The sequence below is a fragment of the Hemicordylus capensis genome, chromosome 4 (assembly GCF_027244095.1).
Source record: "Hemicordylus capensis ecotype Gifberg chromosome 4, rHemCap1.1.pri, whole genome shotgun sequence".
NCBI classification, from domain to species: domain Eukaryota; kingdom Metazoa; phylum Chordata; class Lepidosauria; order Squamata; family Cordylidae; genus Hemicordylus; species Hemicordylus capensis.
Genome location: NC_069660.1, coordinates 203,218,995 through 203,233,005, shown reverse-complemented (window position 1 = coordinate 203,233,005; position 14,011 = coordinate 203,218,995). Strand labels below are relative to the sequence as shown.

The following is a 14,011-nucleotide window of genomic DNA, read 5'->3' as shown; positions in this document are numbered from 1 at the left end:
TGGCTGGGGATTATGGGAGTTGCAGTCCAAAAACAGCTGGGGGGCCTAAACTGAGCAGGCCTGCTTTAGAAGAACAAACCCTTATTGGTGCAGTGTGATGGAGAGACCGGCACACTTAGAAAATTGCATCTATTGCACAATACATCTTGAAAGGCATCCAAAGCAACACAATCTCAATTTGGCTCCGAAGCCCCTTTTCACTGCTATTTCAGGAAATGGAATTTATTGTGTGGGACAATATCTACACATCATTTTAGCCAAGTTATCTTTCCCCAAGCTAGGATCTGAAATTGGCAACTAGCTGGAAGGATAGCTCTGCTAGGCCTTCTCTTTTAATTCAGTGTTCATTTCAAATATTCTTATTTATTGACCCATGGGGGGCATCCCAAGGAGCACTTGCATAATAAATAATACAGGCTATCTTCCCCACTCCCTCCTCCCTACTAGGGGTGTGCACAGACTGAGGGTTCATGCAGGGGAATAGCTAGGGGAGAGGGGGCCTGTGTTCATCCCTCTCTCTGGCGGCCCCTCAGAATGAGGGAGATAATGAAGAAAATAGGGAGGGATGGAGCTGGAGGGCCCTCAGGAGCTGGGGGCCCGTGTTCTTTGAACCCTTTCGTTCAATTATAGCTACGCCCCTGGGTTCATGGTTTGGTTAGAATATGGACTGAAACACTAGTCCGCGAACCAGTTTGGCCCAACTGCAAACTGGTTCGGTAGTTTGAAGGCCAGTGAGAGGCACCTTTAAAAGAAAATAAGCAGTATACGGAGAACAGAGCCATCCGCCGCCACATGCGGGCTGCTGGGGGAAGTGCCACCACAACAGGAAGCTACCTGGAATGCCGGTAAGGACCTGCTTTACTTTTAAAAGGTGCCTCTTGCCTCCCTCAGCAATAGCAGTGGATCAAACATAGAGGACATCCCTGGAAACCAGGTAAACACCCCTCTACTCAATTGGCAGAAGGTGTTTCCACCAAGCTTCTGAGGCTCCCTCCCTCTCTACTGACACCCCATGCAGCAGGCTCCTCAATCCTCAGGGGAACCTGAAATAGTTTTTAGAAGGCACAGGAAATAGCATGTTTTCCTGCATGCCAACCACTGTGTTTTATTCAAGTTAAGAAAGCCTATACATGGAAGAAGTGTAACTCTGGATGATGTTCAAAACGTCAGCTTAGAGCTAATGCTGGTATATTCATATATTTGAGAAAACTACTCCATCTGCAGGTGCACATAGATACTTCCCAATCATCATTATTCTAAGTTCTCTTAAATGTAAACTGCATGCTTCAAATATATCAATCACCAGCAACACCTTCATTTAAGATGAACCAGCATGGTGTAGTGGTTAGAGTGCTGGACTAGGACCGGGGAGACTCGAGTTCAAATCCCCATTCAGCCATGAAACTAGCTGGGTGACTCTGGGCCAGTCAATTCTCTCAGCCTAACCTATTTCACAGGGTTGTTGTGAAAGAGAAACTCAAGTATGTAGTACACTGCTCTGGGCTCCTTGGAGGAAGAGCGGGATATAAATGTAAATAATAATAATAATGACTATGAATTACCAGAGGCTAAGATAGTTTTATTTAAAGTTCTCCTTTTCTCATTTAAGGTAGCCAACATAATAAGAACCTTTCAGTATATATGTGGCAGCAATCAGAGTTTTTTCATGAGCTGGAGTGTGAATGTGAGTGTATGAACGTAATCAAGGGTCATCATTTGAGAGGTTGAACATGAGAAGCTCTAAGAACATGAGCCATGAAGGATCTGTCAACTGTGCTGAGAAAGTATATGACAACATTTATTGGAGCCACGCACCAGATCCAAGTAAGTGCCTGCATCATTACCAGCCTTATACTGAGCATAACATATCTTGTAGTGTCTATACTGGATCAAGGGCTTAGTAAATGTCCATAACATTCCACGCAATATTTGTTTGGACTTCAGTTCTTAAAACTAAGGATAAGAGAATTGCAGCATTTGAGCTTTTGTGACTATTCTCAGACTGGAGAATTAAAAGTAAGATCCATATTACTTGACCTATGACTCAGTTAAGGTGAAGTATTTGCATTTAAAAATTCCAATGAAGCCAATTTAAGTGTCGCTTAAATCTAAGCGTGTCTGCTTATCTGACTCCTAAATCAGGCGGCTGATATGAATATATGAACTGAGAACAAAAATATCATTAGTCAAATCTCTTACTGTGAGTGTACAAAGATTCTGAAGACAGAGACTGAAAGAAGTTGTTCACTCTCCGATTTTGCAGAAAAGCTTGTGACGTAGTTGAAAATAGCTGCCTAAAAATAAATAGGAACTTTGCTTAAAGAAGTAGTCCAATTAACATTAATTAGAGGCTAGATGATATTTTCATTACATTCTTTTAAAACTCAAACCCAATACTAGAATAGCAAATGAGTGAATCAGTCCCTGGAAAAAAACTCAGCACAGACAAGATGCATTGTAAATTTGACTCCATATTCTATTCAACACTGGGGGATGAGATTCTAGGCTTGTATTAAAATACCAAGTCTTGACTCAGAACAAGATCAGTGGAGCTGTTCTGCTCCTCTAACATATCATTAAAAATATAGCTTTCTCTAGCCCCTCGACAAAAACTCTGATCTATGCTCAAGTCATTTTTCATCTTGATTACTGCAGTCTTTATCTTTCTGCTCTTCTGTTGTCTATGTGAACATGAAAGCTTGCATATAGATAAGCTGCATATGCTCTGCTGAGTCACTGCTTTGTTTTTGACCTTTTAAACAGCTATTTCCCCCTTCTTTCACACTGCTCTTCAGAGTGAGAGATGGAAAATCTCTGTCCCTTCCTCCCCACCAAAAGGGACGTCTGGCAACACCATCTGAGATGCAAAACCAGCTACGCACTCATTAACTTCCCACTTATCTGTTTCTACAGCTGAGGATCTCTAGTTAAAAAGATACATGGTAACCCCATGGCAAATTGGAAATTTTAGTAAACACTATTATATTAATTGTTTAGACCAGTGTTTCCTCTAAAGCGTGCACATGCTCACAAGTTTTTGATGTCTGCTCAGGTAATTTTAGATTCTGCTCAGGTTGAATCAGGAAGGCCCCATTCTGAATGCACGTGCGCGCACACTGCCTTGATACTGTCGCCCAGAACAAAACTGTCACCCAGAACATTCTGCACACAATACAAAAAAATTAGAGAGAACACTGGTTTAGACCATTACCTTATCATATGTTCCAAGTCTGAGTGTCGTCTTTCTTCTTGCTTCTGGAACCCCTGATTTAGTGCTCCTAAAATAGTCTTGTCAAATGCTTCAGAAGAAAGTTCCTTTGGAAGCTGGTGAGAGGAGCAGCGCAAGTTATTGGGGAACAAAAATAATGTGTATCAAAGTGCCTATGTAGAAGGGCTCAGCAGCTCTAACTAATTAGTGCAGTACTACAGCTGCATTCAGGCAAAACAACAAAACACAGTGAGCTCATGTGCTCCCTCCCGCCCTTTCACATATGAGGGGAGATCAGAAGCTTCTGGTTTTGGTTTGCCATTGCGGCTGAATACTGCAAATTGAACTGTAGTTTGCAGAAAGTGAGCAGCAGAAGCTTTTGATTTCCTCTCATGGAGGAATCCTGCAAGCCTATCGTTCACCATGGTTCATTCTTTAAGAAACCATGGTCGTTTGTCAAGTCTGAATGTGGATGTGCTTGAGCCTCCTCTCCTCATTTATATAAACTACAGCTTTGCAAAGGTGTGTGTGAAGCTTGTAGATGTGGTTTAACTATCTTTCAAACCAGGATACAAAATCATCACACTGGTTTCACATTTTGGTTTGGAAGCCGGAGTTAACCCAGTTCCCAACCTTGCATGAGCCACAGTTTAAACAAGCCAGAATATTAATGAGCATGAGCCCAGGAGGTAGCAAGATGCGGGGGGACGGGGACATGACATCTGAACACTTTTCCGCAGTGACAGGACTGAAACAGTGTCAAATCATTTTTAAAGTCTGCGAATCAGATTTTTAAATTTGAAATGAAATTGCTCTCAAACAGATATTTCTTTCTTCAGGGCCACTTCACACACCAGGTTTTTAATCAGAGGGACCCTGCATATTACTCCATATCGCGTCTATATTCTCCATATCGCGTCTATAGGCCATATCTAACACCCCATATCACATTTTAATTTGTGTTTTATTGTAGACCACCCAGAGATACAAGTTTTGAGCAACATGTAAATATGTTAAATAAATAAGTAAGTAAGTAAATAAATCTAAAATCCTCTTAAAACAGGAAGGGTCAAGACAAAGCCATCATTAGTTATTCTTAATTTCATGTTATGAAGGAACATTTCACATGCTTTCAGTACCTAGTATTAGGACATTCACATGTAGGTGGAATCACCTACAAAGATCAATCATACTGGTTTAATGACAATAGACTCAATATCTTAAACAGTTTTTTCAAGTTGTAAATATATAGAAGAATTAAGAGATTGTGTAAACCCATAAGATTACATCAGCCACCACTGCAGTTATGATTTTAAGACAATTGACATTTTTAGATCTTTCCCAAAAGTCACAACTGACCAAGAGTTAATTTGGATGTAAGAAATGAGTAATAGGCCCTCAAATGGAAGCTGATCTCAGAATTACATGAAGCTCCTCTACCACCATTTTAAACCCTACACCCTCAATACAGAGACAACCCTTTCATAACATTCCAAAGCCCTCCCAACACCACCACCCCTTACCAGTACCGTGTTTCCCCGAAAATAAGACAGTGTCTTATATTAATTTTAGCCCCAAAAAATGCACTAGGGCAATTAGCGGTACATCAGAAATTACTGCTAGGTCTTACTTTCGGGGAAACAGGGTACCTCTAGTTTGCTCCTTTACACACTGGCTAAACAGCCAAAGCTATTTGTCAAGAACAATGCAGCATGCAGGTGTGTGTTTTGTATCACACATTGGTGAGCAGGGATAGCGACATAGATGGAGTTGGCATGAACAGAGGGTGGGCCACAAAAAAGCTACCATCATTGTTATACGTTTGAATCAAGAAAAAAAACTGGGTTCTGCAGTTTCTGACCACAGCTGCAATAGAAGGGAGTAGGTCTCTCATACAAGTGCAATTACTATTTCCTAGGCACACTTAATAATCAATGTTCTAAAATAAGCAATAATTCACTATGTACAAAATGTGTGTGCTCACCCATGTTTTATAAATCAAGGTGGCATGTTAGCTTTTCATTTCTACTTTGCAGGTCAAGCAAATAAGTTATTCTCCAACCAATACTTCACATGAGCAGTGTGAAGAGGAGGTTTGGTTGGAGAGCGGGTTTGACCTGCTCTCCCCACAGACAATCACTTACTTGTTGCCGGGCGAGCAGATCACATGTCCAGACAAGCAGTGGCTCTCCTGCGGGCCACCCGTGCCTCGCCCAGCAGCACGTGGGGTTGGGTGAAGGAAAGCACTGCCACATGACACTCCACCCCCCGGAGCCCCAGTAATGCACCATGTGAGTGTGTGGTGCATTCCTGGGATCTCCACCCCCTCCCCCACCCGAGTGTCCAGAAAAATAAGGTTAATGGAGCACTTGCTCCGCTAACCTTGTTTAAGTGGGTGGCTAAATAGGCAGGCTTGCCGCTGTGAAACCACTGGGCTCGCCCTCAAGCTTGCTGGTTCTCAACGAGCGAGCAAAAGTGGGCTAAGGGAGCCCAGCCTGGTTTTGCTCGCTTGTGAGAACAGCCTCTTTATGTTACAGCAATATACCCAGCAGCCTGCTTTCTTTTTCCTTTTTCTTTTTAATACAGACTCTTTTTGAATACTTACTTTTAGTAGAAATTCCTGCAGATCCTGGTGTGTTTTTGTTACACAGGATATAGAATGATCAGACCAGATGACCTGAAGGGAAAGGAAATAGCCATACAGCATCTTTCACAAAACTAGTATTGACAAGTTTATGATTCAAGAACAAAGCTTTTTGTATTTAGGAACATGACAGTTAGGACAGACAAGTCCAGATCCCATTCAGAAGCTGGCTCATTCCTTATTTTAATATACAACTTCTGACACACTGCAGTAGGTTCTCCAAAATATTTATGAAGCACTTTTTGCAGCTCAACATTATAAAAGTGGACAAAAATCAGTTTCCATCTAAGAATATTTTAGATGTTTTACTTAAGCTGATATTTTCTAAATATTTTGTTATGGGTTTCAAAATACAGACATTTTTGCCTTCATATCTAAATTTTTACCAGCTTTATCTATGTACTATGATATATTTACTTCTATGAATTCTGATGCTGTCTGCTTTACTCTAACACAGGGGTAGGCAACGTTTGACACTTCAGCTGTTGAACCACAATTCCTATCATCCCCAGCCAGAATTTATTGTGGCTGGAGATGATGCGAGTTGTAATTCAATAACAGCTGGAGTGTCAAAACCTGCCCCTGCTTTAATTCTCACTCACACGCATACAAGGCATTGCAATATAAAGAAAGTACCCTATCATTTCAGTGTTAGCCCACATTCCACAAGTTTTGCCTGGTCCTGGTAGTCAACCAGTTTCATCCCCTTCCATCTATGACACTGGTGTCACATCCACAAACATGAAGAAACCCAGCACTGTTTTGAAAGTGGCACTCCAGCTCTCAGTGTTGCTTGTGGCTTCTTAAATTGTTAATCATAAAACAGAATATAATGAAGGCTTTCCCTGCTAGTGATCAGAAGATCAGGTTTTGTACCTGTAACTGTAGTTCTTTGAGTAGTCTTCTGTGCATTCAAACTTTGATTACATGCCTGTGCAGAGACCAGGCTCCAGAACTTTCTAAAGCTTCAGCATGAGAGCGGGGGAAAGCAGGAAACATAGCTCCCCTTGTAAGATCATACCAACCCTACCTCATTGTAGGAGACCGCCGCAACCAAGGACCTGAAATACCCTAAGATAGGCTGTTGTGGGGAGGTAGGGCGGGAAGTGTGAATGCACAGAAGACCACTCAAAGAACGACAGTATTAGATAGGAAGCCTGCCCTTCTTCATGGTCTCTGTGCATCGCACTTGGGAACATAGCAAGCTGTTCTTACCTGGACAGAGGGAGTAACCTATTGAGAAATGGACTGGCATACTGAAGCACTGAATGCTGCCTGTGAATGGGATCCAATATCCAAGGCGCAATGGTGGACAAAAATGGATGGTCTCGGCCAGGTTGCTGCCCTGCAGACCTCATCCAGAGGAATGCCTGTCTAGAATGCTGTGGAAGTAGCCATGGCCCTGCTGGAGTGCGCCCAGATGGGGCAAGGCAGTGGTTTCTTGGCCAGTTGGTACGCCAAGACAATGGTCTCAGACACCCAAGCAGAGTCTCTGAGCCAAGATAGGCATTCCCATGGAAGGACCAGCATAACTAATAGGCAGCCTGTTGGGCTTGGTCCTGTCTCCATAAAATGCCAGTGACCTGTGCACATCCAGATTATGTAACACCTGGTCTCTGAGATGGGGTCAGTGACAAAAACCAGCAATTGCAGTTCCTGAGCCATATGAAATTCCATCACTACCTTGGGCAAGAAGGTAAGGTCTGGTCAAAGTACTACCCTGTGGAACATTAGGTAGGAAGAATCACATTGAAGGGCCCTCAACTCATTGACCCTTCGAGATGAGAAGAAGGCAACCAGGAATGCTATTTTGAGAGACAGCAGCTTAAGGTCACAAGTAGCCATTGGTTCAAATGGCCAAGACATCAAGTGAGTGAGAACTAACTGCAAATCCCAGGAGGGCAACAAATGGGAGGCAGCCGGAAACAAGTTTAACAAACCTTTCAAAACCTTTTTGACCATTGGGTCAGAGAACAGACCCGAAGATCTATGGTGTGCAGCTATGGCGACTAAGTGCACCTTATATGAGGAATGCGCCCATCCTGCCTCTTTGAGTGCTAGCAAGTATTCAAAGATGGCATGGTGCCACCTCTGGTAACAGTCCTTTGCTAACGGTTTGAGTGCAGAGTTTCTTCGACTTCACCGCATAACATTTCCAAGAGGATGGTTTCCATGAAGCATCCAGGACTCTTTGGGGAGAGTCACTAAACTCTATCTCCCTTATATCCTCCAGATTATAAGGCTTAATGATTCCAGGACCAGGTGCAATCTGCGGCCACGGTCCAGTGTCAGGAGTCAAGGACTCAGAGGTAAGTGAAGGAAAGCATGCAAGAGGGCGGTGAACCATGGGTGTCCCAGCCACCACTGGGTCACCAAGAGTGCACATGCCTTGTCCCTCTCCAGTTTTTTGAAGACCTTTGGGATTAAAGAGATTGGGGGAAACCTGTACATTAGTTCCCACCCCCAGTGAAGGAGAAAAGCATCGCCTAGAGACCGTGGGTTTGACCCTGTCCTGCTGCAATAACGTTTGCACTTCACATTGGCTGCTATGGTGAAGAGATCTATAGTGGGTGTTGCCCATCTGTTGAACGCTTCGGTCAGTACTCTCTGGTCCAAGGATCACTAGTAGGATTGGTTGTTCTGACAGCTGAGAGCATCTGCCAAGGTGTTGGAAATCCCTTCTATGTGTATGGTGACAGGCCAGATCCCTCTGTGCATGCACCATGACCATATGTCAAAGTGACCACATCAAGGTCCGAGATGTCATGCCTCCTTGTCAGTTCAAGTAGGACCAGACCATTGTGTTGTCTGTTAGGATCAAAATGGATTGTTGCTTTACCTGAATTGACCCTGTTCCATGAGTGGAATGCCCTCAGGGTGTTAAAAATTGCAAGCAGCTCAAGGTAATGTGTGTGTCTTCGCTTTTCCCTGCATGGCCCAAGACCTACCATGATATTTCTGAAACGGGCTCCCCAGCCTGAGTTCGATGCATCTGTTGTCATGGTCAGCCTTAGGGAGGGTTGGTGGAAAGGGACTCCCTTTGACAAATTCCAGCCCTTTGTCCACCAATGCACACTTCTTGTGGGGCAGATACCAGTCCAAAAGGGGAGGACCTTGTTTTAGTGCGCACGGTCACCCACGCAGAATCTGAGATACTTGCGATGATGAGGAGCGATAGACAAATGAGAATATGTGCCTAAGACACAAACCAGACGTTCTTTGTTAGGAGGCATTAGAATGGTGGGGACCATGACCATATGGAATCACTGGTAGCACATGAGGGAGTTGACGTCTCAGAGATCTAGAATTGGCCTTAACCCCCCCCCCCCCCAATCCCACTTTGGGATTCGTATCTCGAATAAAAACCTCTGAGCAAGTCTGAAGGAACCTTGGCAGCTCCTTTCCCCAGGAAGAACTAAATCTGTTATGATAAATGGGGTGGGGGGAGGCTGTTTCACACCCAAAACAGGTGGTAGGGTTTGAAGCTTTCTATCCTGTAGCCATTGTGGATTATCACCAAGACCCAAGTGTTGTATGTAATGACTGCCCATGCATTGTAATGGTGGGCTAGCCTGAAGACCATGTCACCATGCCTCTTCAGATAGGTGAGCTTGGGCTTGGAGGCAGAGTGATACTTGTGTGTAGTAGCAGTGATGGCTCTGTGCTGCTGGTACCAGCCATGTTGGTGAAAGGAGTCAACAGACTGATATCCAGATTGGTACCCCAACTGTCCATATTGGCTATGGCCAACAGGGAGGAGATGTTATATCCCCATGGAATGGGCCATGAAGCCAAGTTTCTGAACTCTCTCTAGGGTACCGTCTGTTTGTTGGCCGAAACGGGCCTCAACATCAAAGGGCAGGTCCTCAACGCAGCTCTGTGCTTCCTGTGAGAGTGACATGGGGTGGAGCCATGGCTTGGGATTCACCGTTGATGCAGTGGCGTGTGGAATGTAGCTGCTGTTTTGCCACTCTGAAGTCTTCCTGGAGGAGGATGGTAGATGTTTCCCTTTGCTCTTGAGATGGCTGAGGAATAGGGCTAGTTTTTCCAAGATGAAATGTTGATATCTAGGCCTGATAATTACAGAGAAGGAGGTAGAAGTGGAGTAGATAAATCTACCAACTGCATCCAGCTTCTTTCCCTCCTTGTCAGAATGTGTCGATAAGAGGCGTTGGCTTCAACCTGGATTGGGCAGACTCCATGACGACTGAATTTGGTATTAGGTGTTTAGTTAGATATTGAGTGTCTTGCTGCTGCATTCTGTACATCCTTTCCAGGTTTTTTTTAGAGGCTGGAGAAAAAGAAGTTGGGACCAAAGACAGGGCCACTGCACCCAGATTGTGTGACTAGATTAGTTCGAAGATGGTGTGTTCTAGGCAGATTGCTGTGAGATATTCAGACCCAGTGAGGAGGCCAGGAAAAAAAAGTTGCTTTGTATAGCCCCTGAACTCATTCTAGATTTCCTCAGGTTGATCATTTGCCTCCTCCTCAACATCATCCTCTATCCCCTCCCCTTCAGGGGTGTCTGGAGATGCCAGTGGGTACATTATGACTTCCACCAACCCTTTGTTCACTTGTCGGTTCAGCTGGCAGCAGTAGTTCAGGCACCAGGGCCGGCAGTGGTGTGGCAGCCAGTGGGTTGTGCACCAAAAGGCTTTTGGGAGAGTGGAGCTCCACTTCTTGTTAGTCCTCTTGCGATCACAACTAGGGCTGGGAGGTGATCTTGACCATGATCTCCATTTGCCCTACGCCTGGGGTAGTATGGGCCTTCTGGGTATATATAGTTCATAATATCCATGGTAAACCCTGTGGCGAGATCCTTGTCTATACCACTCTTCATCCTCCTGATCATCAGAGTACTCATAGGGGTTGCCCCTGTCTCGTGCCATAGTGCCCACACCCGCACGCCTCATGTTTATATAGAGGGTGGTAATGCTATCTGTGCTCCCGTGTGCATGAAAGAGATCCCTCTGGGGATTCACTAGAGGAAGCTTGAGAATCTGGAGATTTGGGCACTGACAAGTCCCCCTGCACCTCCAAAGTGGAATCTGGATCTTGCGGGGGGATCTAATAGGGTGTAGGAGGCAGAGAAATCTGATTTGAGTGGTGACAGCTGAATCAGGCTGGATACTGGATAATCACATGCTTCTGTTTTTTTCTTATGCTTCTTAGGCTTTTGCTCCACCCCTTCCACTCTAGCTTCCACCTCCTTTACCTTTCGTTTTTTCTTGAGGCACTTCTTTGTGGATGACTCCCCATTTGCATTGGCCTTGGGGCACTTCTGTAGTGCTTGCCCCGTTGAACCCGATGACGGGTTCGACTGATGTTACAGCCTGCAGGTTCTCCGACCCCACTGGGGCTGTCTGTACCAGCGCCATCAGCTGTGCTTTTAGCAGCTTCAGGGCCAACAGTTTTGGGGTTGGCCACAGTACTGGAGGCTGTCAGGGGGCTGCCGCTGACCACAGACATGCTTGCTGGGAAGGCCCGCTCCCACAGGAGTGCCCCAAGATGGGAGGCTCTGTTGCAGCTAGCCTGTTTACTGGACCTCAAGCAGACAGAGCACACTTCCACCCAATGTGCTTCCCCAGGGCACAGAAGGCACTTAGAGTGCCCGTCTTAGATGAGGATTTTAGCAGCACAGTCAATGCAACCTTTACAAGTATCTTTAGCCATTGTGGCCATAAGGTATTCCTGGCCCAACGACCCACAAGGCCAAGGGGTGGGTGCGTGTGCAAACTGTACGGAAAGCAAAACACAGAACGTACAGGTAGAAGTACTGAGAATGATAGAAAGTAAGGGGGGAAATGAGTAATAAAATCAAGAAAGAAGAATGCTCTGAAGATCCTGCTCTCCGGGGGTCGACAAAAGACGGAGGCAGGGCTGGGTATGATCCTACAAGGGAAGCTATGTTTCCCGTTCTTTTTTCCTTTTATTTCCTTTGGAATGTTCCAGAACCTGGTCTCTGCACAGGTGCATAAATCAAGTTAGATCACAGAGAAGAATTTCCAGTTGCCGCTACTGACTATTTCTGGACCCCTGCATTAGATTTACTAGCATGATATACACAATTTAAAAGAAACATTAACCACAAGCAAGAAGCTTCATGTCTCAACTCTGAAGTACAGATAAATCCAATCATTTATCAAAATGGCAGCTACAAGCATCAACCTCACACATACAGGCAATAAGTATGTTGAAGATCATTTTCTAGTCCACAGATTGATCACTTACTTTGAAGGTATACTCTAGATGTTTGTCAGCCCTTTTCCTTGGCGCTCCTTTCAGCATTATCTTCTCAATGTGTACAGCTAAAAGAAAATCAAAATAAAGATAAAGAAAACCACATGTAGTTTACAAAACTGAAATGATGTTAAGTACTGACCATTTTGCCACTATGCTGGGAACCAAGGTATTTAACATTTCTAGGTACTTGCAATTAGAATCAGTGCCTTCTTCTAGTCATTTCTTTTGGCCAATGCCTTTCTGTGTTGTTCAAATCAATACTGCTATGCAATAGGAGCTTTAGTTTATTTAATAAAATTTGCAACTAGAAAGCATTCGAGTGCCCTGGATTTGTAACAGGAGCAGTCCTCAGATACCAGGTGCATTTTTATCTTCAGACACTAGCATAAGCTACACCAAGATAGTCACCTGCCACAACCCTCTTAATGCTGCTCAAGTAAAAAACGTATGTGCACCAGACCCTGACTTATACTCTGAAACTACCAAAGGCCTACCTTAAAGGGCTGTTTCAAAGATGACAAGAGTTTTGCACTCATCCTAAGCAACACAGATACCACGGTTCATTTTTATAGCCTACCAAATACCAAGTATTCCTGTTTCTTTAATGTCCAAATTCATTTCTTTTCATCATTCAAAATAAGAGCACTGTACAATAATTTGTACACTTAATCATTGTAGATAACTGCAAAGCAACTGTAATCACACATAGTATGGTACAGTATCAGTTAACTTGTCCACTAGCTTATTCACACATATATATCTCCTTTTGCTCAAAGACCCCAAGGCAGTTTACACACATAAAATAAAAAAATACAATAAAATCAAAGTGACAGAAACTGAGGGGAAAGCAGAGCAATTCAACAGCTAAAGAACCTACCACCAAGACAAGGAGGCTACACCAATCAAACTTTCCCATCTCATCCCAAAACATAATTACAGAAAGCTATAGGTAACTCTGAGAGTCAGTTTTCTTGCTCAAGGCATCATAGCTGAATAAGGTGACAATTGTTTTATTAAGAGAGAGAGTGTGTGTGTGTGTGCGCTGCTAGAGCATTTTGCCTCGTCCCCTTCACCTCATAAATGGATGAGGTGTACCCATATCCTACTTTTGAAAAATGGCTCAAGTACAAGTAACCCCAAAATGCTTTATTTTGAAAAAGATAAGTTTCTTTACTTGGGAGAAATTTGTTTCTAAATGTGCCAGTTCTGTAGAATGGAAAATATATGAAGATTCTAGCAATTGGACCAACAGCTTTTCATTCATCATGCCTATTTTAAAGCAGGTCATTAATATTAAAGACTATTTCCCCACAATATCTATTGCCTTTATGGGGAGAATCAATTTATACTTTACAGACATACACCAACATCCTGACATTAACAAGAGTGAGTAACAATAATATCTTAGTGTGACCGGATACAGATATAATTTACGACTAGGTGCTTCCTTCACCACCACCACCACCCCTTTTGTAAGCCACATCAACAATAACCAGTTAACCAACATTAACCCTAAGGGCAGGTTTCCTACCTGTAACCGTAGTTCTTCAAGTGGTCTTCTTTGCATTCTCACTTTGGATCTTAGTGAGCTGCACTTACCTGGTTGGAGGGAGCAGCCTATTGAGAGACTGACTGTAGCACCGAAGCACCAAACGCAGCTCGCTATGATCCCAAGTGTGATGCACAGAGACCACGAAGAAGAACCAATGTTTTCAAATCCCAGTTGAGCAGGAACCCTGGGTTAATCTTAGTAACTAACATTATACAACTATCAATAAAATAACTGCAATAATTACACAAGCTTTATTGATCCAAAAGTGATGAGTGGATAGAGCACAAGATCTTCCATTCCCTATGCTTTAACTACAAGCAGGAGCTACATTTAATTGGTTCTGTGCCATTCTGCTTTTACAAAA

The 14,011-nt window shown here is 43.8% G+C and overlaps 1 protein-coding gene and 1 long non-coding RNA gene across 6 annotated transcripts in view; one reads left to right on the top strand and one right to left on the bottom strand.

Annotated features, from left to right (window-relative positions):
* The window catches only part of LOC128352963 (uncharacterized), a 62,443-nt gene extending 50,254 nt beyond the window's left edge, over positions 1-12,189 (top strand). For all 4 annotated transcript variants that reach the window (XR_008320740.1, XR_008320742.1, XR_008320741.1 and 1 more), the window contains 3 exons: positions 1,610-1,824; positions 8,086-8,161; positions 11,805-12,189. This is a non-coding gene — a long non-coding RNA (uncharacterized LOC128352963). The remainder of the gene's footprint in view (positions 1-1,609; positions 1,825-8,085; positions 8,162-11,804) is intronic.
* The window catches only part of ZCCHC2 (zinc finger CCHC-type containing 2), a 42,656-nt gene that overhangs the window by 24,172 nt on the left and 4,473 nt on the right, over positions 1-14,011 (bottom strand). For both annotated transcript variants that reach the window (XM_053313550.1, XM_053313551.1), the window contains exons 3-6: positions 12,084-12,160; positions 5,814-5,885; positions 3,212-3,324; positions 2,200-2,294 (exon numbers count right to left, since the gene is read on the bottom strand). In XM_053313550.1, the coding sequence (XP_053169525.1) occupies positions 2,200-2,294; positions 3,212-3,324; positions 5,814-5,885; positions 12,084-12,160 (357 nt within the window). The remainder of the gene's footprint in view (positions 1-2,199; positions 2,295-3,211; positions 3,325-5,813; positions 5,886-12,083; positions 12,161-14,011) is intronic.